Source organism: Balaenoptera borealis (assembly GCF_965194805.1).
Source record: "Balaenoptera borealis genome assembly, chromosome: 17".
Taxonomy (NCBI): Eukaryota; Metazoa; Chordata; class Mammalia; order Artiodactyla; family Balaenopteridae; genus Balaenoptera; species Balaenoptera borealis.
In genome coordinates this window covers 8,633,176-8,657,294 of record NC_138876.1, presented here as the reverse complement: position 1 = coordinate 8,657,294, position 24,119 = coordinate 8,633,176, and the positions used below count along the sequence as shown (strand labels likewise).

The 24,119-nt window shown below is 41.9% G+C and overlaps 1 protein-coding gene across 4 annotated transcripts in view; it reads right to left on the bottom strand.

The window, feature by feature from the left end:
• Window positions 1-1,389: 1,389 nt before the first annotated feature.
• The window catches only part of DNAAF11 (dynein axonemal assembly factor 11), an 85,054-nt gene continuing 62,324 nt past the window's right edge, over window positions 1,390-24,119 (bottom strand). For all 4 annotated transcript variants that reach the window (XM_082363774.1, XM_082363772.1, XM_082363771.1 and 1 more), the window contains 2 exons: window positions 8,109-8,194; window positions 1,390-1,757 (listed from right to left, as the gene is read on the bottom strand). In XM_082363774.1, coding sequence (XP_082219900.1) covers window positions 1,580-1,757; window positions 8,109-8,194 — 264 coding nt within the window. In that variant the 3' untranslated portion in view covers window positions 1,390-1,579. The remainder of the gene's footprint in view (window positions 1,758-8,108; window positions 8,195-24,119) is intronic.

Below are 24,119 nucleotides of genomic sequence, written 5' to 3'. Positions count from 1 at the left end.
TATGAATCTGCCTTCCTCCCCTACAGTGCTTCTGCCAAAGCCACCATCTGTGGGTTTACGCAGTGGGTGCAATATTCACTGCCACCGTACTTCATGGAGCACCGCCTCTGACCAGCGAACTCATTTTCACAGCAAATGAAGTATGCCCGTGGAGTTATATCTATGGAATTCGCTGGATTTACCATGTTCATCATCACTCTGGAGCAGCTGACCTGGTAGAACAATGAAGTGGCCTTTTGAAGACGCAGCTACAGGGCCAGTTGGGTGATAATACTTCGCATGGGTGAGATCATGTTCCCAAGGATAAAGTATAGGCTCTGAATCCCTAGCCAATATGTGGTGCTATTTCTCCCAGAGCCAAGAAGCATGGATCTGGGATCAAGGGATCGAAATGGGAGAGGCTCCTCTCACTAACACCCATAATGATGAACTGGCCAGTTTTATTCCTGTTCCTGCAACTTTGGGTCCTGCTGCTTTAGAGGTATTGGTTCCAGAGGCAAGAGCATTTCCATTGGAGAACAAACAGAACTGTCTTCTGACTGCAAGCTCTTACCACTGCCTGACGGGGTCCGTGTTTGTATATTTCGCTGCTTTGTCACCACCGACCCCTTGATGAACAGAGCAGGTCCCAGGGCTCAGGAGCTGCTGAGTAAAGTATTTGCTGATCAGAGCCTGATGTAAATGCTAGTAAATCATGATCAGAGTGAAGATAGTTTTCCTATATTGTATGTGGAATACTGAGTTCATAACGTTCTAGATAAAGAGGAGGTGCAAGTATTTAAAATGTGAAGAAGGAAGTAGAGGAGGGGGAGTAGGATGAGGAGGAAGGTGAAGAAAGAGGAGGAGGGAGAGGAGTAGTGGAGGAAACAGGGAAAGGAGGCTCCGGGGGGAGGGAGGGAGGGGAAATGCACAATGTACAGTGTCGGGCACTTTAGACGGTTCTTCTGGAGACAAACCTACATACACGGCAAGTATTCTTCCTCCCCAGTCACAGATGGAGCCACTAAGGCGCAGGGAAGTTCATGCACTTGCTGAAGTTTCATCCAAAGCGACTGAAAGGGAATCCGACTTCAAGGTGTCTAATTTCCAACCTCATCTTCTTGCCATTATACCTCGCCATCGGAGAAAGCAGACATGTCATGAGAAGAAAATGGAAACACTGCTTAAAATCATCTGAAAGCATTCCAATTTGATCTGAAATAACGATTTTAACTTCTGAGCTTGACCTGTTTGCTGAAGCACAGGTTTAATAATCAGTGCTTTGATCCACGACTTCATCTATCTGCACAAGCAGGCAATTCTGGGATTTATAATCAGCGTGTTTCTATAATAGTTCTATGATTTACTGAACATTTTCCCTAGCCAACACTTTACTATAGACAAATGATGTTAGAGCATTTTGAAGGTACACATTTTAATTGTAAACTGGTTTGAGAATATTAATGTACAAAGTAGGACCTAAAACATTGGAGGAGTAATGTTGAAAATAACTGTGTTTACCCCAGAAATAACATACACGCACTCTCTGCACTGAGCAAATCTGGGTCTGGCGGGTCACAGTCAGTGCAGCCTGAAGTTTTCAAATCAACGGAGGCACTTCGGGATTATCTTCAAAGTCTGGATCTTCCTCGCTTGGTATAATTTTGGGTTCAGCTTGAACTCTTCTGGGCGTGTGTTTTTTCTCTTGAACTATGTTAGCCACATCAGGGAAGGCACGCTTGCTGGGATCTACTTCTAGTCTCTCCATTTGCTGGCTTCTACAACAAAAAGGGCAAAGGAAATTGAGATATCATTTTTAAGTAAATTTCAAGTAGATTCAAATCATTCATTCATTTGTTCAGCAAATATCGGCAAGTACTATCCCTGGAGCATGGAGGCAAAAATAGGACCCCATCCCTGGTTTCAAGTAGCTTAGAGCCTAGTAGAAGCAAGAGTTGACCCTTGGAGAAATAAAGTGCTAAAGAGCGCCGCAGGGCCGTGCTGACGTGCAGGCAGGTGGAGGAGAGGGCGGCTGGGAGACTCTGCTTACCTAAGATTGTTTTGATAATTGAAATGATACAGCAGGCCAGGCCCCAGAGCCAAGATCAATAGTAGAATCACACCAGACAGGTCTCACTCCTGAATGGAGCTAATCAGGCTCCTGGACCCTGCTGCTTCAGACCATCCAGCCCGCACTACAAGTTCAGGTGCACACCAAGCTTAGCCCACAGTTTCCCCTCCCACACGAACCCATTCCTCCGCCGGCACTCCGTCCTTCCAGCCATAGCTGGAGTGAAACGGACCCAGGAAGCAGCTCTGCTGGCCACTGAGTCCCCTTATCACCGTCATAGAGAAAACTCTAGATGATACAGTCACAGGGCTGCTTTTCTGGCAATTTCCATTCCATAGGCCTGGAGTTGGACCCAGTAATCTGTATTTATATTAAGTTCCCCCAGGGATATTGATGATTTAGAAATTATTTTGGAATCACCGCACCATTCATTCATTCAGTTATTCAACAGATATATCTTAAGCGCCTACTGTATTCTAGTTGCTGTGCTAGACACCAGAAATAGCATGGTCTGTGCAAACAGACAAGGTTCCTGGTAACATCCAGGAGTGCAGTGTTGTGCTCAATAGAAAAGTTATCATATCGTCATGTAATTGTCTCATTACCGACCTGTTCTCCCTATAAGACTGACATCTTTGAAGCAATGGTGTTGTCTTTTTCATCTTGTATCTTTGGCGTATAGCTTTACTGAATAAATAGTTGTTGAATAAATGAAAAAAAAGTTATTACTGTGGATTAACGAAATTAAATATGAAATTATCTCTGACCTAAGGAATATCACAGTCAGCCTAATCCAGGAGCTCCAAACCCATGTCCTCAGACCAAACTCGTGCAGCAGACACAATCTGGTGGGGGAAGGAGGTCCGATTTTCTTTGGAAAGTGTAAACTCTGCTGTTCTTACAGCCCTCCCCCTCATTCCTGTAATCTGCGCAGCCCTTGAAAGATTTGACTTTTTGATTCCTTAGTATTTTGACTAATACTCCTGGACCTGCTGAAGAAAAATACAAAGTATACAAAGACTATAAAAGGACATTTTCTGAAGTCCCAGATTGTACACTATAAACAGTGTAGGAAGTTACAGTTTTCAAAGACTCGCATTACAGTCACTATTAACTACAGCATACTTTTTAATTAGTCTGTTCTTATTAAAAGACTATGATATCTATGGCTTAATTAAGTAAATATCTAAATTCATCTATTATAATTATGTTGTCCTTGACTTTGAGGAAAAGCAGCCCATCTCAATTGTAGGCATATCTCTTGGGCCATAATTTCTGGATCTCAGTAATAAACTGTGAGCTTAGCTAGTATGTATATAGTTATCTGCAGACCCCCTGCTTCAGATGTTGTGAGGAATAGTTTGCATGCAGGGCTTCAATGACTCATGAATCTCTGGGCCTGAGGCACCTGAGGACCACGCTCATCCCCAAAATAAAGAGGAGACGGGCTTTTCTCCCTGGCTACTTCATGTCCCCATGTCACAGGCCTAAAGTGACAGATGCCCATTGCTGGTTTTACCCGCCACCTGGCTGTCAGACCAGAACCTCTGGCACCTAGTAAGAATGGCTGGAAGACGGAATGAATAAATTTATTACCATGGAAGAAAGCAAGAAAAAAGAAAATGTCTAAAATCAGTAGGCAGTAGGCGTAAAATACATCAACGATTGACTCCTTCTATTAAAGAACATCATAAAGAAATGATAATCGGTTGGGCTAGTTTATTTGGACCAAAGACTCCCACTGCCCACTAAAAACTTTACTGAAAGATGTGGTAAGATAATTAGGATCCACAAGGTCAGAATTCAGTGAAAGGAGGAACCCAGAAAGGGGAATGGAGTCCTGAGACCACTTTTGCCCTGAGGGCATTCGGTGAGCCCCTAAAGTCAGGCTTTGGTCTTGCTGGATGTACAGAGTCTGGGGACAGAGGGCCAGGCCCTGAGCATGCCAGGTGGGCAGTCTAACAGGATGCCCTCTGCCCAGTAAGGGTGCAGTCCCAAAGGGCTTCCCCCTCCTGTACGAGTGAATGAGAGGTAAACCTGCTCTGCCCGCCTCCCCAGGGGGCTGTGAGGGGAGGTGCCCCAGTGGGACAGAAGAGGGCTGAGTTGTCACCACAGGCTGGCACTTCCATGGGTTTATAGCAGCTAAAAAAAAAAACAAACCCTCAATCTTGAACTTAGGCTGAAGTGGTTCTAAATTAGCAGTGTCTTGAGGGTCTGCCCCAAAGCACACATCAATGCTCCCTGGCAGAGCACCTCCTGGACCTCTGAGAAGCCCCCAACAAGGCAGCAGATCACAGGAAAAAGTAAACAAGCACTCAAGTAAACGGGCACTCTGCATAAGAATCAGCAGAAGCAACAAGAACAGAAATAGAGACATAAAAACTTCAGATAGTGACTAGGAAAGCATGAATTATAAAACCACTACACTTATGTTTAAATAAAATGTTTCAGACTTGAGAGTAAAATGCTGAAAACTTTTGGTCTGGAATTGGCAATAAGACAAAGATGCCTGCTATCACCCTCTTTTCAACATTGTACTGGATTTTTTCCCTATGCAGTCATGCGCGAAAAAGAAAAGATACAGGTTTGGGAAGAAAGAAAGCCATCATTCTTTGCCATATATCATCAGGGAAATGGGAGTTAAAACAACAATGAGATACCACCGCACACCTATTTAGAATGGTCCAAATCCGGAGCACTGACAGCACCAAATGCTGGTGAGGATGTGGAGCAACAGGAACCCTCATACGTGGCTGGTGGGGATGCAAAATGGTACAACCACTCCAGAGGACAGTTTGGCAGCTTCGTACACAACTAAACATACTCTTACCATATGATCCAGCAATTGTGCTTCTTGGCATTTACCCAAAGGAGAAACTTTATGTCCACATAAAAACCTGCACGGGATGTTTATAGCAGCATTATTCATAATTGCCAAACAACTGGAGCAGCTAAGATGCCCTTCAGTAGGTGAATGGATAAATTAAACTGTGGTCCATCCAGACAATGGAATATTATTCAGCATTAAAAAGAAAGGAGCTAGCAAGCCATGAAAAGACATGGAGGAACCTTAAATGCATATTACTAAGGAAGAGAAGCCAATCTGAAAAGGCTACGTACTGTATGATTCCAATTACATAACACTTTGGAAAAGACAAAATTATGGTGACAGTAAAAAGACTAATAGTTGCCAGGGGCTGCGAGTGGGGAGAGCGGGAGGAATAGGTGGAGCACAGAGGATTTTCAGGGCAGTGAAACTACTCTGTATGACGCTATAGCAGTGGATACATGTCGTTATACATTTGTCCAAACCCACAGAATGCACAACACCAAGACTGAGCCCTAATGCAGATTATGGATTTGGGTGCTAATGATGCATGGACGCAGGTTCACCAGTTGTAACAAATGTTCCATTCTGATGGGGGATGTGGATCATGAGGGAGGCTGTGCCTGAGCTGGGGCAGGGAGTATATGGGAAATCTCTGTGCCTTCCACTTGATTTTGCTGTGAACCTAATGAGACTGCTCTAAAGAAGAAAGTCTGGGCTTCCCTGGTGGCGCAGTGGTTGAGAATCTGCCTGCTAATGCAGGGGACACGGGTTCGAGCCCTGGTCTGGGAAGATCCCACATGCCGCGGAGCAACTGGGCCCGTGAGCCACAACTACTGAGCCTGCGCGTCTGAAGCCTGTGCTCCGCAACAAGAGAGGCCGCGATAGTGAGAGGCCCGCACACCGCGATGAAGAGTGGCCCCCGCTTGCCGCAACTAGAGAAAGTCCTCGCACAGAAACGAAGACCCAACACAGCCATAAATAAATAAATAAATAAATAAATATTAAAAAAAAAAAAAAAGAGATTCCTATTCATTCTACACTCAGTTCTCCCATTCTCTCCACAGACAGAAGTTTGTGGAGAGAAGTCTTTGAAAAAAAAAAAAGAAGAAGAAAGTCTAATTTTTAAAAAAGACACCGTGAGGAGAGTAAGAAGGCAAGCCCCAGAATGGGCTACGTTTTATAGTCCTGCCTGGTTCCACCACTCACTTAACAACTTTGCAATCTTGGACAAATTGCTCAATCTCTTTGAACCTCAGTACATTAGGATACGAGGATTTATACTGCAGTGATTTTGGAGAGTAAAGATAACGCATAGCATCATATAGCACAGGGTAGGCACTCAGCACTCAATAAGTCCATTTTCGAGGAAGCTGTGTGTTTTCCTTCATCGTACAGTGTCACAGGACCACAAGAGTTCACTGGGTCAGTTACCTTCCCCCAAAACATAACCCCATCTGGTCCCAATGAAGATAACTCTCCTTCCCTTTATCTTCTCCCTCTATTCACTCTGTCTCCACAGCATGAGGAAAGGACCACTCAGGCTATGACAGGGTTGAGGGGCCTATTCCGACCTCCCTGCCCCCAGAGTACCACTGCCTCTGTAGTCCTTTCCCCCAAGCCAACAACCTGCCTGACCTCGTTCCCATGTGCAGCATTTATAGGCGGCTGTTTGGTTAATGGGCTGCCCAGCCAGAGGCTGAGACGATGTGTGTAAGGAAGTTCGTCAATGACTAAGGAACATCACAAACAACCTTCCCATCGATGGATTATGAACGGTCGTGAGGTAATCCTTTCTCAGTAACGAAAATGAAAAAGAAAGGCCGTGTGAAAATACTGCAGGAGGTCCTATTATGACGAATTGTGCTAGGACATCTCTAATCATCAAGTGTCATCACAGTAATGACGGTTTTCCTGGAGTCTTGAAAACCAGCTCCAAACTTTGGCAATGACTTGGTTTCCAATCCCTGTGATTCCTCATAAATTAGATTCAAACTCTTTACATGTGTTGATGCCGCTGGGGGTTAATTATGACCGTGAAGATTCATAGTAGTCCTAATACCCTTGATTCTCTGTAAATCACACGTGTATCTGAAATGGAAATCACTAAGCTGGGAAACATGAGAGTGGCTTTCCAAGGTTAAAAACAGCAGTCCGCTTTTCAGAAGGAATTCGACTCCATACCTGTTGTTTAAACAAACCCCGTGTTTGAAAATCTCTACAAAATTTGACAGTTGTCTTTGAATATATACGAACGCCTGACTGATTGTATTATGCAAGACATAAATATAGTTCTTGTTCAGGTATTTTTATAGTGATAATTCTAGCATATACATTTGTATCTCAAAGATAGTTTGCCTTGGTCCAAAATAGATTCTGCCATCTGGATGGTACGAGTCTGGAAATCATGGCAAGGAGAAGGAAGGTTGAAAGAGCTGGGATGTTCATTCTAAGGAAGAATTGAGAAATAATGAGAGCTTTGTCTGAAATACTCTAAGGATTATCACTGCTTGTGGGAGGTGGGCTTTGTTCTGGGGCGTCTCTGGGGGCAGAGCTAGAACCTTCAGTTAGGAATCAAAGAGAAGCTTTCAGACCCTGGGGGAATACTGAGAATGCCATGAATATTCTCTTGAGAGGGTGAGGGTCCTGTTGAGAAGGAAGCTTAAGCCAAGGCTGGAAGGTGACCTATGATTGACAAGAGGGCACACACGGGGCCTCTTGGTCCTTGCAGCCCTGAGAGTTTTGGAATCTATGACATGACACATGGGTCATAAAAGGGAAGCGGTGTGAGCAGCGTTATGGGCAGGGCTCAGCAGAGTCGTCCCAACAGGTCACAGCTACGTGACCTCCGGACATTCCAACCTCCTCCCTCCCTCATTTTCCTCGTCTGTAAACTGAGGGTAAAAATTGTGAGGATTAAATGCGTTACTATGGGTAAAGCGCACGGAATGGTGCCCGATACAAAGCAAGTGCCCGGTAAATGTAGCTGTTGTTGGTGTGGATATTGCCACTTTTATTATTGTCGCCGGAAGTTGGAACCTAAATATACACAGATCTGTTTTTGAGCCCTACAAATCAAGAGTCTAAGTTTGGGGAATAAACATTAATGTTCATGGTATGAATCCTTTTTAAACTTTCAGTCACTGTACCTATTTGGAAGGTGCATTCTAGCCACCAAATGACAATGAAGAGAACTCTAAACAAAGTTAAGACGGGCTGAGGGGACGGCACCTTTTGTCTGTCTGCTCCCTGCTGCCGTCTGGCGTGCTTTTCACTGGCTTTGATGTTCCTTGACAACCTGTGATTACTTCGCCCACCTAAAACAAAAACACAGTACACAGTTAGTGATACATTCTCTCTGATACATCTTCAAAAATATACACTATATATTTTTTAAATGCTAAAACATTTTAATTTCCACTACATATTCCATGAAAGAGTCTGACTTTAAGCCCCTATGTGGGGCATGAGAAAGCTCCAATAGTCCCCCTGTATCCATGGGGATGCATTCTAAGACCCCTAGTGCATGCCTGAAGCCACGGATAGCACCAAACCCTGTATATAGTATGTTTTTTCCTTTACATACATACCTGTGATGAAGTTTAATTTATAAATTAGGCACAGTAAAATACTAAAAACAATAACTAGTAATAAAACGGAATAATTATAGCAATATACTGTAATACATGTTACAAAATTGTTCAGATTTAATACCTTTTCCATCTTAACTAAGCACCTATCACTCACTGTGGCCATAATTTTTGCAATCTGAGGTACGGCAGCAAAACCAGCATGAATTTCTTTTTCCTTCCTCACAATTTCACGGATAGAAGATTTGTTCATACTGCAGATCTTAGTAACCTCAGCATATGATTTTATTTTCTTTCCTTATTAAGTCAGGAACTTTCACCTTTTCGATTAAAGGAGGCACTTTAAGCCTTTTCTTTCCTCGGTTTCAGTTACCCATGGTCAACAGTCTGAAAATATCAAATGGAAATTCCAGAAATAAACAATTCATATGTTTAAAACTGTGGGCCGTTCTGAGCAGCGTGATGAAATCCTGCACCATCCTGCTCCGCCCTGCCCAGAATGTGATGTGAATCATCCCTTTGTCCAGTGTATCCACCCCCCAGTTCCTTAGTCACTTAGTAGCTGCCTTGGTTATCGGATCAACTGTGCTCGGGTTCAGGTAACCCTTAGTTTACATAATGGCCTCAAAGGGCAAGAGTAGTGATGCCATTGGTCAGAACCCCAGAAAGCTATTGTTTATCGCATGTATGCTTCAATACATGGACGGTGACTGAGCAAACGAGGCAAGGCATCCTTGTCTGGGGGACTACAGCATCAAATCTGGGGAGGTGAGCGCTCTTATTGCCCTTGATGGCAATCCGTCTCCTATGTGGTGGCACAAGCATCCGTTTTTTTACATAGTGCAGTTGTATATTTTTCCCTCATACTTTATAAAAATTCAATCTGTGTGTGTATGTGTGATTTAGTTCAGTCCCTTCCCACAGACCTCATGGGAGGGCCTATGTGCAATGCAGCAAGGAAAGATCTGCTTAAACACCACCCTTTCGATTATGTATTGAACACCCGACTAGGGAAAATACCTTTAAGCATCACCAATGGTTTGTGTGATGGCCAGACTTTTGCTGAGACTCCAGAAGAGAAAACAACAACAACAAATGCCGCATGTACCAAACACAGGAAGTTTCAAGGCTGGAAGAGTTTGTTCAGAAACATTTTTTAAAAGGTATATTCTGCATAACAAAAACATGTAGAAGGAAACCATGGAAGAGCGAGCCATGGAAGCCGCCAATGCAGTGTTCACGGGATAATTAGAGGAGGTGACTCATGGAAAGGATCGCTCAGTGAAGCATGTTTTTATCATCATCAAACGAGGTTTGCTTTGGAGGCAGCTAATTCCAAAATGATGTATTTGCTATGTTTTAAAGTCTATTTCATGCCAATTTTACTGTTTTCCATTCATTTCTTGCTGGCCCATGATGTTACATTTTTGGATGTTCACGTGCCAGGGTAGGAATGTTTACGCTATTTTAAAGTGAAAACTTAACTGTTGTTTTTTTTTTTCTTTTCTCTAATTGAACTAGTGTGATGGATACAAATATTTCCCCCATGTTCCTGGCCTATCCATAAAGAAATGGAAATGCTTTTCAGTTTCTATCGATGCCAGTTCTGGTTTATTAAGCCACGTTAATGTCAAATATGAGGGCAAGGAAAGACAGAGTTGAGGAGACTGAACAGAGATGGCTTGCAGTTGAGGGAGCAGAGAGCGGTTGTAGGCGTTGGGGTAATGAAAGCTGGCACCTTCCTCCTGAGGTGTCTCGGGCGTGAGTGGGGTCAGCAGGACCTCCCTCCGAGAGGCATGGCGGCAGGCTGTCGGGGAGGAGTGCTGTCCGGGAGAATTTTCTGCAACGATGGAAACGTTTCGGGCTGTCCAACACGGGGCCCCAGAGCACTCGCAATGCTGTTAGTGTAACCGAGACCCTAAAGTTTTCATTTTATTTCATTTTTAAGTAATTTTAATTTCTACTGACCAAGCCAGAGAGATGGGAACATGACCAGGGTGAGCCCCAAACCTATGCGTGGGCTGCCCAACTCTTCTTCGGGAGTGAAGGTCATCTATCCATGCCAGTTAGCCCTGATTTATCCGAGGTCCTTGACCACATGGCCTTTTCAGTTCTGGAACTCTCTACTCCTTCCTTGACATGCCTGGGATCTGGAACTGAGCGTGAGAACGCGGAGCCTGTGTTTCAATCTCTCTGATCAACGTGGGGTGTAGGCTGCTCCTTTAGCCCAACTCAGGACGACTTATCTAAAGGACCACATGAGCCACAGAGCTTGGGCAGGCAGTGGCTGGGGCCTCTGTCAGGCCAGCATCGCAGCTCAGCTTCTCCCCTGTCCCAGTCCTGCTTCCTCCCCTCCCACAGGTGTGGATCTCTAGGCTGCTCCCCAGCAAATGTTCTGCAAGCGCATCTCCATCTCAGGGTCTGCTTCCTGGGGAGCAGTGGCATCTGAGAGCTTTTCTATTTTTTAATAATTACATTTAATGAGACCAATGTTACTTAAAATTCATGAAAATGTCAACTATAAGAAAAAAAGCTTTTGAGCCAAAAGCACAAGTTTTGTATTGCTTGATGCTATAAATGCGCTAATCAGAATGGGAGCACATGCATAATTAGAGTCTTACAACACCCCATCTCTAACACTGTTATTTGTCCCATAATAAGCTCAGACAAAGATTCTCTGTGTTTATGGAAATGCAAATAGAATCGCAAATTTGGAACTTTTCTTCACCAGGAATTTGCTATGTACCAGAATCTCAATGTGTTGCTTATTTTTAAAAGATATTTTCAGCTCATTTAGTTTCAAAGGTTCTTTTAAGTTTAAAAGTTAGGGGGAATTAAGAAATCAGCAGTAAGAAAAGTATTAACACCAGCATTCATATTGACACCAAAATTCATCTTAACAACAATATTTACATGAATAGCAGGAAAAACTCTTCTGATAAGAGATCTAATCTTCCCAAGTAGAGGATCAAAGTTCAGAATTCCAAGGTACTGAAATAGTAACATGTGGTTTCCCTCTATACCTGCAGCTTAGTGCTACTCTTCCTCTAGAAAACGATGCTCATTAACATCAAACTTCCTATTCATTTGTACGAAGTGTGTTTAGGGATGACTAATGGAAAAGGTGTGAGGGCCAAAATATGTTTAATAAATAAGACAAAGTGGAGCAAATGGTTTCCTGAATCCATAGAGGGAAATGTAACCAACTACTTGAAAATTCAATTGCGGGATAGGCACAAAGGTACAAATTAACATTTTAATAATATTAGGTTATTTTAACGCATAGATTATGCAGTTGAAAGTTGGGAGTGAACATGGAGGTAGGAATTGAGTCCCCTTTAGTTCAGAAAGCAAATGACCCTTCAAAGGCTTTCGTGACAGCTGGTTTTCCAGCCTTGGTTTAAATAGCACCGTGGGATGGAGTCCCTTTACCTCCCTGGGGTAGCAGTCTACACTGAGACCATCTACATTTACCTTAACATGTACGTGGCTGCTTTACCAACCATAAAAGTTACTAATGCCAAGAAATCAAGACTACCTACGTGAGCTGTGTAAAAATACAGTAAACAGACGTGAGGGAGAGAGACCTACCTCCTAATCCTTATATTTAGGTTGAACCATAGAAATTACCAACATCTGACTATTTTTTATAGGTTTAAAAAAAACTTTTTTTTTATAATTAATTTATTTTTATTATTTATTTTTTTATTTTTGGCTGCGTTGGGTCTTTGTTGCTGTGCACGAGCTTTCTCTAGTTGCGGCGAGCGGGGGCTACTCTTAGTTGCAGTGCGCGGGCTTCTCATTGCGGTGGCTTCTCTTGTTGTGGAGCACGGGCTCTAGGTGCACGGGCTCAGTAGCTGTGGCTCGCGGGCTCAGTAGTTGTGGCTCGCGGGCTCTAGAGCACAGGCTCAGTAGCTGTGGCGCACGGGCTTAGTTGCTCCGTGTTATGTGGGATCTTCCCGGACCAGGGCTCGAACCTGTGTCCCCTGCATTGGCAGGAGGATTCTTAACCACTGGACCAGCAGGGAAGCCCCCTGACTATTTTTGACCTAGAAAACAGTGATTTTCCACGGTTTAGCTTAATAGTTATTTACATGAAGTTAAATAAGAATATGTAAACAATCCCTCCATTTCAGATGAAGACTTGCTAGTGGGAAGTTACAAGAGTGAATGGACAAAGAAAATGGAATATAATGGAAGATATTTGTTACAAAAGAAAATGTAAACAATTGACCTTTTAACCTTCTCTTGTGAATTTCCCCTGGTTTCTTAAATAATAGTATTCAGGAGAATGTGAAGTAAATTTCTCTTTCTCTTGGATTTTCATTTTGTATCACAGTTTCAACAATTACCTTCATTAAATCTTCTCAAAGAAATATTTACTGAGTATCTATTATGCACCAAGCATAGGACTGAGCAATAGATATGGAATGATAGATTTAAAAATTATCCCTGATCATCTCATGAGGAATAAAGACACAAAAGCAATTAAAATACACTAAGAAAGTGCAATTGATAGAAATAGGCACAGACTCTACAGAAGCCCAAGGGACGGAGTCAGACTGAGCGGCCTGGGGAGCAGTGATCAAAGAAGACTCACTAATGATGTGAGATTTGATGTGAATTTTAAAGAATAAGTGGGAATTTGCCAGAAGATGGAGATTATGAGATGAAGATTGTATAAGGAATTAAGAACATTCCAGAGAGAGAAAAAAGCATAAACAAAGACTGGAAGGTAAATGACCACATAAACAAGCACCAAATATTAGGCAGATAATAGCTAGAAATAAGGCTGAAGAACTAGGCAGAGGTCAGATCTTGGGAGACTTTAAGGTGTTTGGACTTTGCACAAGAGGTGATGGGGACTTTTGCAGTATTTTTTTTCAGTGACATAGGTATTCATCTCAGCTGAAAGAGCAACATTCTAAACGCACTTCCTATTTTCATTAGCCGAACTGCGAGATGTTAACAAAAAAATACTAAGTCCAGTGGAGTGACGGTTTTTGAAAATGTCTCTTTCCTCACTAGATAAAAATATAATTTTACTTCTTTTTCAACTATTATAGTCAAGTTCCCCCCCACCCCAACTCTACTCTGAAAATACTAATGACATACAATCCTGTTAGGAAACTTTCTAAATGTGTGTAATGGCCAGCAAACTGATTGTAAGAACACTCGTAAACTGTTGGCTAATTTAGCTGTTCTTTGGGGCTTTCATTCACCTACAGACTCCAGATATATGCATATTTCTCTAGCTGCCCACTGACTCTCATGAGGTAGGTTTTGGACTCTGCATTCAAGATCACTGAGTACCTACACATCCTCGTCAAAGGGGACATTTGCATGAAGCAAAATCCATTATCCACAGCTGCCCCAGCATGGAGGAACATGAATGTTAACATGAGAATTAAAGGGAGATTCTGCTTAAGTAGATTCAAGATGTATGAATTGGCTTTTCCCCTCTTCAGTCCGGGCCTCTTCAGTAGTTTAAGGAGGGTGTGCCACGGTGTCCAAACTCACAGCACAGGTTCTGAGCCTGTTTGTCGTCCTATCCATTTCTGGCCCTGCTCTGCTGGTTACCGGGAGACGGAACCCTGCAGGCTTCGTTCGTTATCCAGCTTCCCCTGTCATCTGGCTTCCAGCTGGGCTTGGCCAATGGGAGGCACTGGGAGGAGGCAGGGGCATCAAGAAAGAGAGACTTCGGGCGCTTCTCCCATGAGGTCTATTCACGTGAGCAACTCCTCCAGCAGCGGCAGAGTCTACCCTGTGGCTGCCCAAGGCGTCTGCTGCAGGTCTGGCTTCTTCCAGGGGACCCTAGGGCGTGGTTTCTGCCAACATCACCTCCTCCCTCTGTCCTGGGAGTGGTGGTGGCCTGTCATGTTACAAATTTCAAGGTGGTCTTACTCTCCCTTCTTTGGCATCTCAGATCTTCTGCTACCTGTGCAGTACATTTCCTGAATTCCTCCTATAAATTCCTGCGTAAATTTCCTGTATACATAATTTTCAATACTTAAGTGTTTCCTGATTTTCCATTAGACACTTACTGATTTACTCCATGTTCTCAAACTGCGGGGTGCTTGTTAAAATACACATTTCCACACCACCTAATTAGACTATGCAGAGAGTGGCCTGGGAATCTAGTGTTTTGAACAAACTCTCTCCAGGTGATTCTTAGGATCAGGCAAGTTTTGAAAACAGTTTTAGCTGATCCCACGGCTTCTAGCCTTTCTGGATGCAATTCATGTATACAGCCCACATTTATGGGATGCCTATAACATCCCAGGAACTGGACCAGGAGCTATGATGCTATGGTGATCCAGAAAAGCATGGTCACTGCACTGATGAAACATCCTCCATCATCACTAAAAATGATATACTTTGATCTATAGATGAGAGATAATAATTGTATAATGTACACACAGTCATTTAATGGACTGATTTTAGATATTTAGATGGTTTACAATGTCTCATAATTATACTATGGTGTCTACCTGTATACATAAATTGGTATCATATATCCATTTTATTAGGAGAGAGTAAAAAATTAGAATTATTAAGTCATAAAGTACTTTTTAAGCTTGATATATGTTGACAATTTTATTTTCGAAAAGATTAAATCATCCTCTATTTCCTCTAGCACTTTATGAGAGTACTGTTGAACCTTCACAGGCATGGAATTTTATTGATTGTTTTGCTAGAAAACTGGTAGCGGTTCTGGAAAGGGGAACCAAATAGTTGGGGAAGAGGGATGGAAAGGATGTTTGCTTTACTTGTAAACTTAATACTTTGGAATTTTGTCCTGTAAACACATTATCTACGTATTGTTAAATTATTTAAACAAGGAGGCCATGAGACTGAGGGAACTCTAATACCATAGACTTTTTTGTGCTTCTTTTGTAACTGTGATTTACCTCTTTTCTATTGGGGTTTGGTATTTTTCTGAAACACTTTCATGAATTTATATGTAATATTGATATTATATCTTCTTTGGTCTTTTGTGGTGTTTTTCCTCGGCAATGGGACATGTCAGCATTTGAAAAACTGTATATTGTCTTGTTTATTAGTTTACTGTCTGTTTTCCTGCCACTAAAATGTAGACCCCAGGAGGAATTTCTGTGCTGGGTGCATGACAGGCCCTCAACAATTATTTGTTCAATGAATGAATAAATGGATGAAATATAAATGAACAATACATGTTTATGAATGGTGGTTTTTGACATACAACTTTGGTTTAAAGTAACCAAAACTATTGCTTTTCCTTGGTGATTTCTGCCATTGTTAGCCAATCTCTACAGAGAATAAAAGTAAATATTTACCTTTATCTCCACTTATTTATTTATTTATTTATTTATTTATTTTTTATAGCTACTTTTTAATTTTTATTTATTTATTTATTTTTGGCTGTGCTGGGTCTTCGGTTCGTGTGAGGGCTTTCTCTAGTTGCGGCAAGTGGGGGCCACTCTTCATCGCGGTGTGGGGACCGCTCTTCATCGCGGTGCGCGGGCCTTTCACTATCGCGGCCCCTCCCGTTGCGGGGCACAGGCTCCAGACGCACAGGCTCAGTAGTTGTGGCTCACGGGCCCAGTTGCTCCGCGGCATGTGGGATCTTCCCAGACCAGGGCTCGAACCCGTGTCCCCTGCATTGGCAGGCAGATTCTCAACCACTGCGCCACCAGGGAAGCCCTATATATTTATTTTTATTGAAGTATAGTTGATTTATAATATCATATTAGTTTCAGGTATACAGCATACTTTTATTTCTTTTTTAAAATATTAAAAAATGATATTTAATTCTTTAATCCATATGAAATTTATTTTTGTATAAGGTGTGAAATAAGATGACAACCTGATATTTTCCTAATTAACCAATATCTCCCAATCTTATATAAAAATTAATTTGAAATGGATCATAGACCTAAAGGTAAAAAAGCTAAAATGATAAAGCCCCTAGAATAAAACAAAAGAGAATATCTATGAAGCTAAAGATTTCATGGACATGAAATAGGAAGCAACAATCCAAATAGAAATAAAATAATTCATTGGCGAGTTCACATCAGCCCATTCCCCACACCCCGCAGCAGGGAACAGCCATCGACCAAATATTCTCAGCGGTTGGTTACTACTATCCCAGTTCCAACACTGCTGAGGTAGAGTTATTCTGAAGCACGTGTTTTGCACTGTCTCCTAGAGCTTTCCCACTGGGGCTGCTGACACTTTGTCTTGACTGCCTTTCCTTCCCTACTGCATGACCAGCACCCCCACACTTCCCAAATAAACCACTGTACTCATCTCCCTAGGGAGGCTTCTGCTTCTGGGAGGCTGCAAATTTAGGAAGTGTTTTACAGTTCAAATGTGAGTCTGCGTCTCACAATTTAGTCTCTGCAACAACCGTGGGACTCTCAAGTTTCCCTCGAGGAGGAAGAGTAGGAACATGGTATAACCAGATTCCAAAATACCGACTAGATTTCTACTGGAATCCCGCTCAAGTCTCTCTGAGCACCTCGTTTAATTTTCACGGTGGGCTGGGTACTTATTTGAAAAAAGATTCTCTATCTCCCTCTCTCTCTCTCTCTACCTACCTACCTATCTACCTACCTACCTATCTATCCCACCCTCCCCATCCCACCCCTCTAGGGGGTCACAAAACACCGAGCTGATCTCCCTGTGCTATGCGGCTGCTTCCCACTAGCTATCTGTTTTACATTTGGTAGTGTATATATGTCCATGCCACTCTCTCACTTCATCCCAGCTTACCCTTCCCCCTCCCCGTGTCCTCAAGTCCACTCCCTACATCTGCGTCTTCATTCCTGTCCTGCCCCTAGGTTCTTCAGAACCTTTTTTTTTTTTAGAGTCCATACGTATGTGTTAGCATGTGGTACCATGGATGATGTTAAATTCTAGAGGCCTGGGTTTTGCCAGGCATGCGTAGATGGAACTCATTACCTTCACTCAAGTTCAAGGCCCAGAATCAGGGCCATTTCGACAGCCATTTTGATAGACAGGCTGTGAGACTTTCTGAGGCCTGGCTGGCTTCTCATTCACCTTCCTCCTGGGCTAAAGTCCTTCAGAGTCACATCGCAAAGTGTGGGTGGCTTACCACCCATGCTAGCCTCTGGACTTTGACTCTTTTCTTCTCACCCCTGTGTGGTCACTGAAAGCATGGTTTACCCTCTCAGCCATTCCTTCGGGATCAGTGGACAGTAATTGCTCACTATCTCATCACTATCAGGATGCCTCTTCCTAAATTTTCTTTAGTGAGGTTGTTGTTCCCAATTACCTATTTGGCAACTAGCAGCTGATGGAGCTCTAGAGATGTTATTTAAAGTCATGAGATTAGGTAGGGAATGAGTACACACAGAGAAGACAAGGGGGTCCTGGAAGTGAATGACTAGACATGCCAACTTTCAGAGGCCTGGGTAGGAGAAGGAACCAGCAAAGAAGCATCCAGTGGCAGAGGGCATCCAGTGAGAAGGAGCATGTGACATAAGAAGAGAATCAGATGAAAGCGGTGTATCTAATGCCAAGTGAACACGTGTTTAAAAATGGAGGGACTGATTAATGGTGTAAAAAGCTGCTGAAAAGTCAGATAAGAAGAGGATGGGGGCTGACCGATGGATTTGGTAATGTAGAGAGAACCGGAGACCTCAAAAAGAGATGTTTCCATGATGGGGAGCCTGGAGAAGAGGTGAATGTCTAATTGGAGTTGCTTTTAGAGATTATGAGAAAAGAATTGGAACAGAAGCTATAGATGTCTGCTTTAAGAGTTTCACTGTGAAGCAGGTCAGAGCAGTAAGTAGAGGGGAATGTTTTTATTTTGAAGAAGGGAGACATTACAGCATGTTTTCTAATATAAGATGTATAGCGGAAAATTCAGTGAAGAAGTAGAGAGAAGAAAGAATTATCAGAGGGGGAAAAATGGTCCTTCAAAGGCAAGGGGAAATAGGAGCCAACACACATCTGGAGAGTTCGGTTAGATCACAGATAGTTCATTCATAGAATCAGGACGGCCACAGAGGCTGAGCAAGGAAAGATGTGATGGTGACAGTATGTGGAGATGATCTTTTCATGCTTCTTTTTTTTTTTTTAATATTTTATTTATTTATTTATTTTATTTGGTTGCACCGGGTCTTATTTGTGGCAGGCGGGCTCCTTAGTTGTGGCATGCAAACTCTTAGTTGCGGCATGCATGTAGGATCTAGTTCCCTGACCAGGGATCGAACCCAGGCCCCCTGCATTGGGAGCTCGCAGTTTAACCACTGCACCACCAGGGAAGTCCCTATGCTTCTATTTTTTTTTTTTTTTTTTTCCCTATTTTCTTTTGACATTTTTTATTGGAGAGAATTTTGAGGCCAGGAGGATGTTTTTTGTTGCTGGTGGTGGTGGTGGTGATTTTTAATTTTTAATTTTAAATATTTCCTTTGTGGGTAACACCTCTTTGCACCTTTTGAAAAGTTATAGGATATTTATCCTTGTAATGGAGGAATTTTGACACTGGTCTGTTTCTGGTAATTTTACTTAGAACTCGTTAATTGCTTTTGATCTGAGTATTCTAATTCTTATGTTTTTAAGCTCAAAAAAGTTATGACTTCTAAAATTTTTCTGATTTTGTTGGTGTGACCATAACTAATTCTTTGATTAGATTTTCATCTAAGTGCTCTATATTTATAATATCTTTCATAGTTTTTAGCTCTTGTCCTTTAGCTACATTTTAGGAAGGCTCTTCAAGCTATTTTCCACATTTGCTTTACTTTCCATGTCATTCTTTCTATTTGATATCACCATTGCAGACTTAATTCTGCTATTTCAGTGCTAGTTTCCATTTTGTTCTTCCTTATCTCATTCAGCACCTGTTTATCTCTAATTATTGCCTTTGCCCTCATTTTGTTGCATTCTTACTTGTCTCCATTCTCTATGCTTTATACTTGCTATGTCCTCTTGGACCCTATTTAGGATTGCCAAGTTTTCTAAAATTTCCCTTTGATTCGTGCCAAATATCATTTTCTTTTTCCTTTTTATTTTTTTATATTTTATTTTTTTATTAACATCTTTATTGGAGTATTATTGCTTTACAATGTTGTGTTAGTTTCTGCTGTATCACAAAGTGAAACAGCTATACATATACATACATCCCCATATCTCCTCCCTCCTGCGTCTCCATCCCACTCTCCTTATACCACCCCTCTAGGTGGTCACAAAACACCGAGCTGATCTCCCTGTGCTATGCGGCTGCTTCCCACTAGCTATCTATTTTACATTTGCTAGTATATATATGTCCATGCCACTCTCTCACTTCATCCCAGCTTAACGTTCCCCCTCCCCATGTCCTCAAGTCCATTCCCTACATCTGCGTCTTTATTCCTGTCCTGCCCCTAGGTTCTTCAGAACCTTTTTTTTTTTTTAGATTCCATATATATGTGTTAGCATACGGTATTTGTTTTTCTCTTTCTAACTTACTTCACTCTGCATGACAGACTCTAGGTCCATCCACCTCACTACAAATAACTCAATTTCGTTTCTTTTTATGGCTGAGTAATATTCCATTGTATATATGTGCCACATCTTCTTTATCCATTCATCTGTCAGTGGACACTTAGGTTGCTTCCATGTCCTGGCTATTGTAAATAGTGCTGTAATGAACATTGTGGTACATGACTCTTTTTGAGTTATGGTTTTCTCAGGGTATATGCCCAGTAGTGGGATTGTTGGGTCGTATGGTAGTTGTATTTTTAGTTTTTTAAGGAACCTTCATACTGTTCTCCATAGTGGCTGTATCAACTTACATTCCCACCAACAGTGCCAGAGGGTTCCCTTTTCTCCACACCCTCTCCAGCATTTATTGTTTCTAGATTTTTTGATGATGGCCATTCTGACTGCTGTGAGGTGATACCTCACTGTAGTTTTGATTTGCATTTCTCTAATGATTAGTGAGGTTGAGCATCCTTTCATGTGTTTGTTGGCAATCTGTATATCTTCATTGGAGAAATGTCTATTTAGGTCTTCTGCCCATTTTTGGATTGGGTTGTTTGTTTTTTTGATATTGAGCTGCATGAGCTGCTTGTATATTTTGGAGATCAATCCTTTGTCAGTTGCTTCATTTGCAAATATTTTCTCCCATTCTAAGAGTTGTCTTTTCCTCTTGTTTATGGTTTCCTTTGCTGTGCAAAAGCTTTTAAGTTTCATTAGGTCCCATTTGTTTATATTTGGTTTTATTTCCCTTTCTCTAGGAGATGGGTCAAAGGGATCTTGCTGTGATTTATGTCATAGAGTGTTCTGCCCATGTTTTCCTCTAAGAGTTTGATAATGTTTGGCCTTACATTTAGGTCTTTAACCCATTTTGAGTTTATTTTTGTGTATGGTGTTAGGGAGTGTTCTAATTTCATTCTTTTATAAGTAGCTGTCCAGTTTTCCCAGCACCACTTATTGAAGAGGCTGTCTTTTTTCCATTGTATATTCTTGCCTCCTTTATCAAAGATAAGGTGATCATATGTGTGTGGGTTTATCTCTGGGCTTTCTATCCTGTTCCACTGACCTATATTTCTGTTTTTGTGCCAGTACTATATTGTCTTGATTACTGTACCTTTGTAGTATAATCTGAAGTCCAGGAGCCTGATTCCTCCAGCTCCGTTTTCCTTTCTCAAGATCGCTTTAGCTATTTGGGGTCTTTTCTGTTTCCATACAAATTGTGAAATTTTTGGTTCTAGTTCTGTGAAAAATGCCACTGGTAGTTTGATAGGGATTGCACTGAATATGTAGATTGCTTTGGGGAGTATAGTCATTTTCACAATGTTGATTCTTCCAATCCAAGAACACGGTGTATCTCTCCATCTGTTTGTATCATCTTTAATTCTTTCATCAGTGTCTTATAGTTTTCTGCATACAGGTCTTTTGTCTCCTTAGGTAGGTTTATTCCTAGGTATTTTATTCTTTTTTGTTGCAATGGTAAATGGGAGTGTTTCCTTAATTTCACTTTCAGATTTTTCATCATTAGTGTATAGGAATGCAAGAGATTTCTGTGCATTAATTTTGTATCCTGCTACTTTACCAAATTCATTGATTAGCTCTAGTAGTTTTCCGGTGGCATCTTTAGGATTCTCTATGTATAGTATCATGTCATCTGCAAACAGTGACAGTTTTACTTCTTCTTTTCCAATTTGTATTCCTTTTCTTTCTTTTTCTTCTCTGATTGCTGTGGCTAAAACTTCCAAAACTATGTTGAATAATAGTGGCGAGAGTGGGCAACCTTGTCTTGTTCCTGATCTTAGAGGAAAGGGTTTCAGTTTTTCACCATTGAGAATGATGTTGGCTGTGGGTTTGTCATATATGGTCTTTATTATGTTGAGGTTCCTACTTTCTGGAGGGTTTTTATCATAAATGGGAATTTTGAATTGAATTTTGTCAAAAGCTTTTTCCTCATGTATTGAGATGATCATATGGTTTTTATCCTTCAATTTGTTAATATGGTGTATCACATTGATTGATTTGCATATATCGAAGAATCCTTGCATTCCTGGGATAATCCCCACTTGATCATGGTGTATGATCCTTTTAATGTGCTGTTGCATTCTGTTTGCTAGTATTTTCTTGAGGATTTTTGCATCTATGTTCATCAGTGATACTGGTCTGTAGTTTTCTTTCTTTGTGACACCTTTGTCTGGTTTTGGTATCAGGGTGATGGTGGCCTCGTAGAATGAGTTTGGGAATGTTCCTCCCTCTGCTATATTTTGGAAGAGTTTGAGAAGGATAGGTGTTAGCTCTTCCCTAAATGTTTGATAGAATTCTCCTGTGAAGCCATCTGGTCCTGGGCTTTTGTTTGTTGGAAGATTTTTAATCACAGTTTCAATTTCAGTGCTTGTGATTGGTTTGTTTATATTTTCTATTTCTTCCTGGTTCAGTCTTGGAAGGTTGTGCTTTTCTAAGAATTTGTCCATTTCTTCCAGGTTGTCCATTTTATTGGCATACAGTTGCTTGTAGTAATCTCTCATGATCCTTTGTATTTCTGCAGTGTCAGTTGTTACTTCTCCTTTTTCATTTCTAATTCTATTGATTTGAGTCTTTTCCCTTTTTTTCTTGATGAGTCTGGCTAATGGTTTATCAATTTTGTTTATCTTCTCAAAGAACAACCTTTTAGTTTTATTGATCTTTGCTATCGTTTCCTTCATTTCTTTTTCATTTATTTCTGATCAGATCTTTATGATTTCTTTCCTTCTGCTAACTTTGGGGTTTTTTGTTCTTCTTTCACTAATTGCTTTAGGTGCAGTGTTACGTTGTTTATTTGGGTTGTGTAGGCTTCCTGGTGGAGGGGACTGGTGCCTGTGTTCTAATGGATGAGGCTGGATCTTGTCTTTCTGGTGGGAAGGACTGCATCTGGTGGTGTGTTTTGGGGTGTCTTTGAACTTAGTATTTTTTAGGCAGCCTCTCTGCTAATGGGTGGGGCTGTGTTCCTGTCTTGCTAGTTGTTTGGCATGGGGTGTCCAGCACTGGAGCTTGCTGGTCATTGAGTGGAGCTGGGTCTTAGTGTTGAGATGGAGATCTCTGGGAGAGCTCTCGCTGATTGGTATTACAAGGGGCTGGGAAGTCTCTGTTGGACCAATGTCCTGAACTCAGCTCTCCCACCTCAGAGGCTTGGGCCTGACACCTGGATGGAGCACCAAGATCATGTCAGCCACATGGCTCAGAAGAAAAGGGAGAAAAGAATAAATAAATAAATAAAATAAAATAAAATAAAATAAAATAATTAAAATTAAAAAATAATTATTTAAATAAAAAAATTAAAAAGTAATTAAACAAAAAAGAAGAGAGCATCCAAACCAGTAAACAAATCCACCAATGATGACAAGTGCTAAAAACTATTTAAAAAAATAAAACGGACAGACAGAACCCTAGGACAAATGGTAAAAGCAAACCTATACAGACAAAATCACACAAAGAAGCATAAACATAGACACTCACAAAAAGAGAAAAAGGAAATATATATATATGTATATGTATTAAAATAAAGGAAGAGAGCGACCAAATCAATAAACAAATCTACCAATGATAACAAGCTCTAAATACTAAACTAAGGTAAACATAAAACTAGAAACAAATTAGATGCAGAAAGAAAACCCCAAGTCTACAGTTGCTCCCAAAGTCTACTCCCTCAGTTTTGGGATGATTCGTTGTCTGTTCAGGTATTGCACAGATGCAGGGTACATGGAGTTGATTGTGGAGATTTAAGCCGCTGCTCCTGAGGCTGCTGGGAGAGACTTCCCTTTCTCTTCTTTGTTTGCACATCTCCCGGGGTTCAGCTTTGGATCTGGCCCTGCCTCTGCGTGTAGGTCGCCTGAGGGTGTCTGTTTTCACCCAGAGAGGATGGGGTTAAAGGAGCAGCTGATTCGGGGGCTCTGGCTCACTCAGGCCAAGGGGAGGGAGAGGTACGGATGCGGGGCGCGCCTGCGGCGGCAGAGGCCAGCGTGATGTTGCACCAGCTTGAGGTGTGCCGTGCGTTCTCCTGGGGAAGTTGTCCCTGGATCACGGGACCCTGGCAGTGGCGGGCTGCACAGGCTCCCGGGAGGGGCGGTGTGGAGAGTGACCTGCGCTCACACACAGGCTTCCTGGTGGCTGCAGCAGCCTCAGCATCTCATGCCCGTCTCTGGGGTCCGCGCTGATAGCT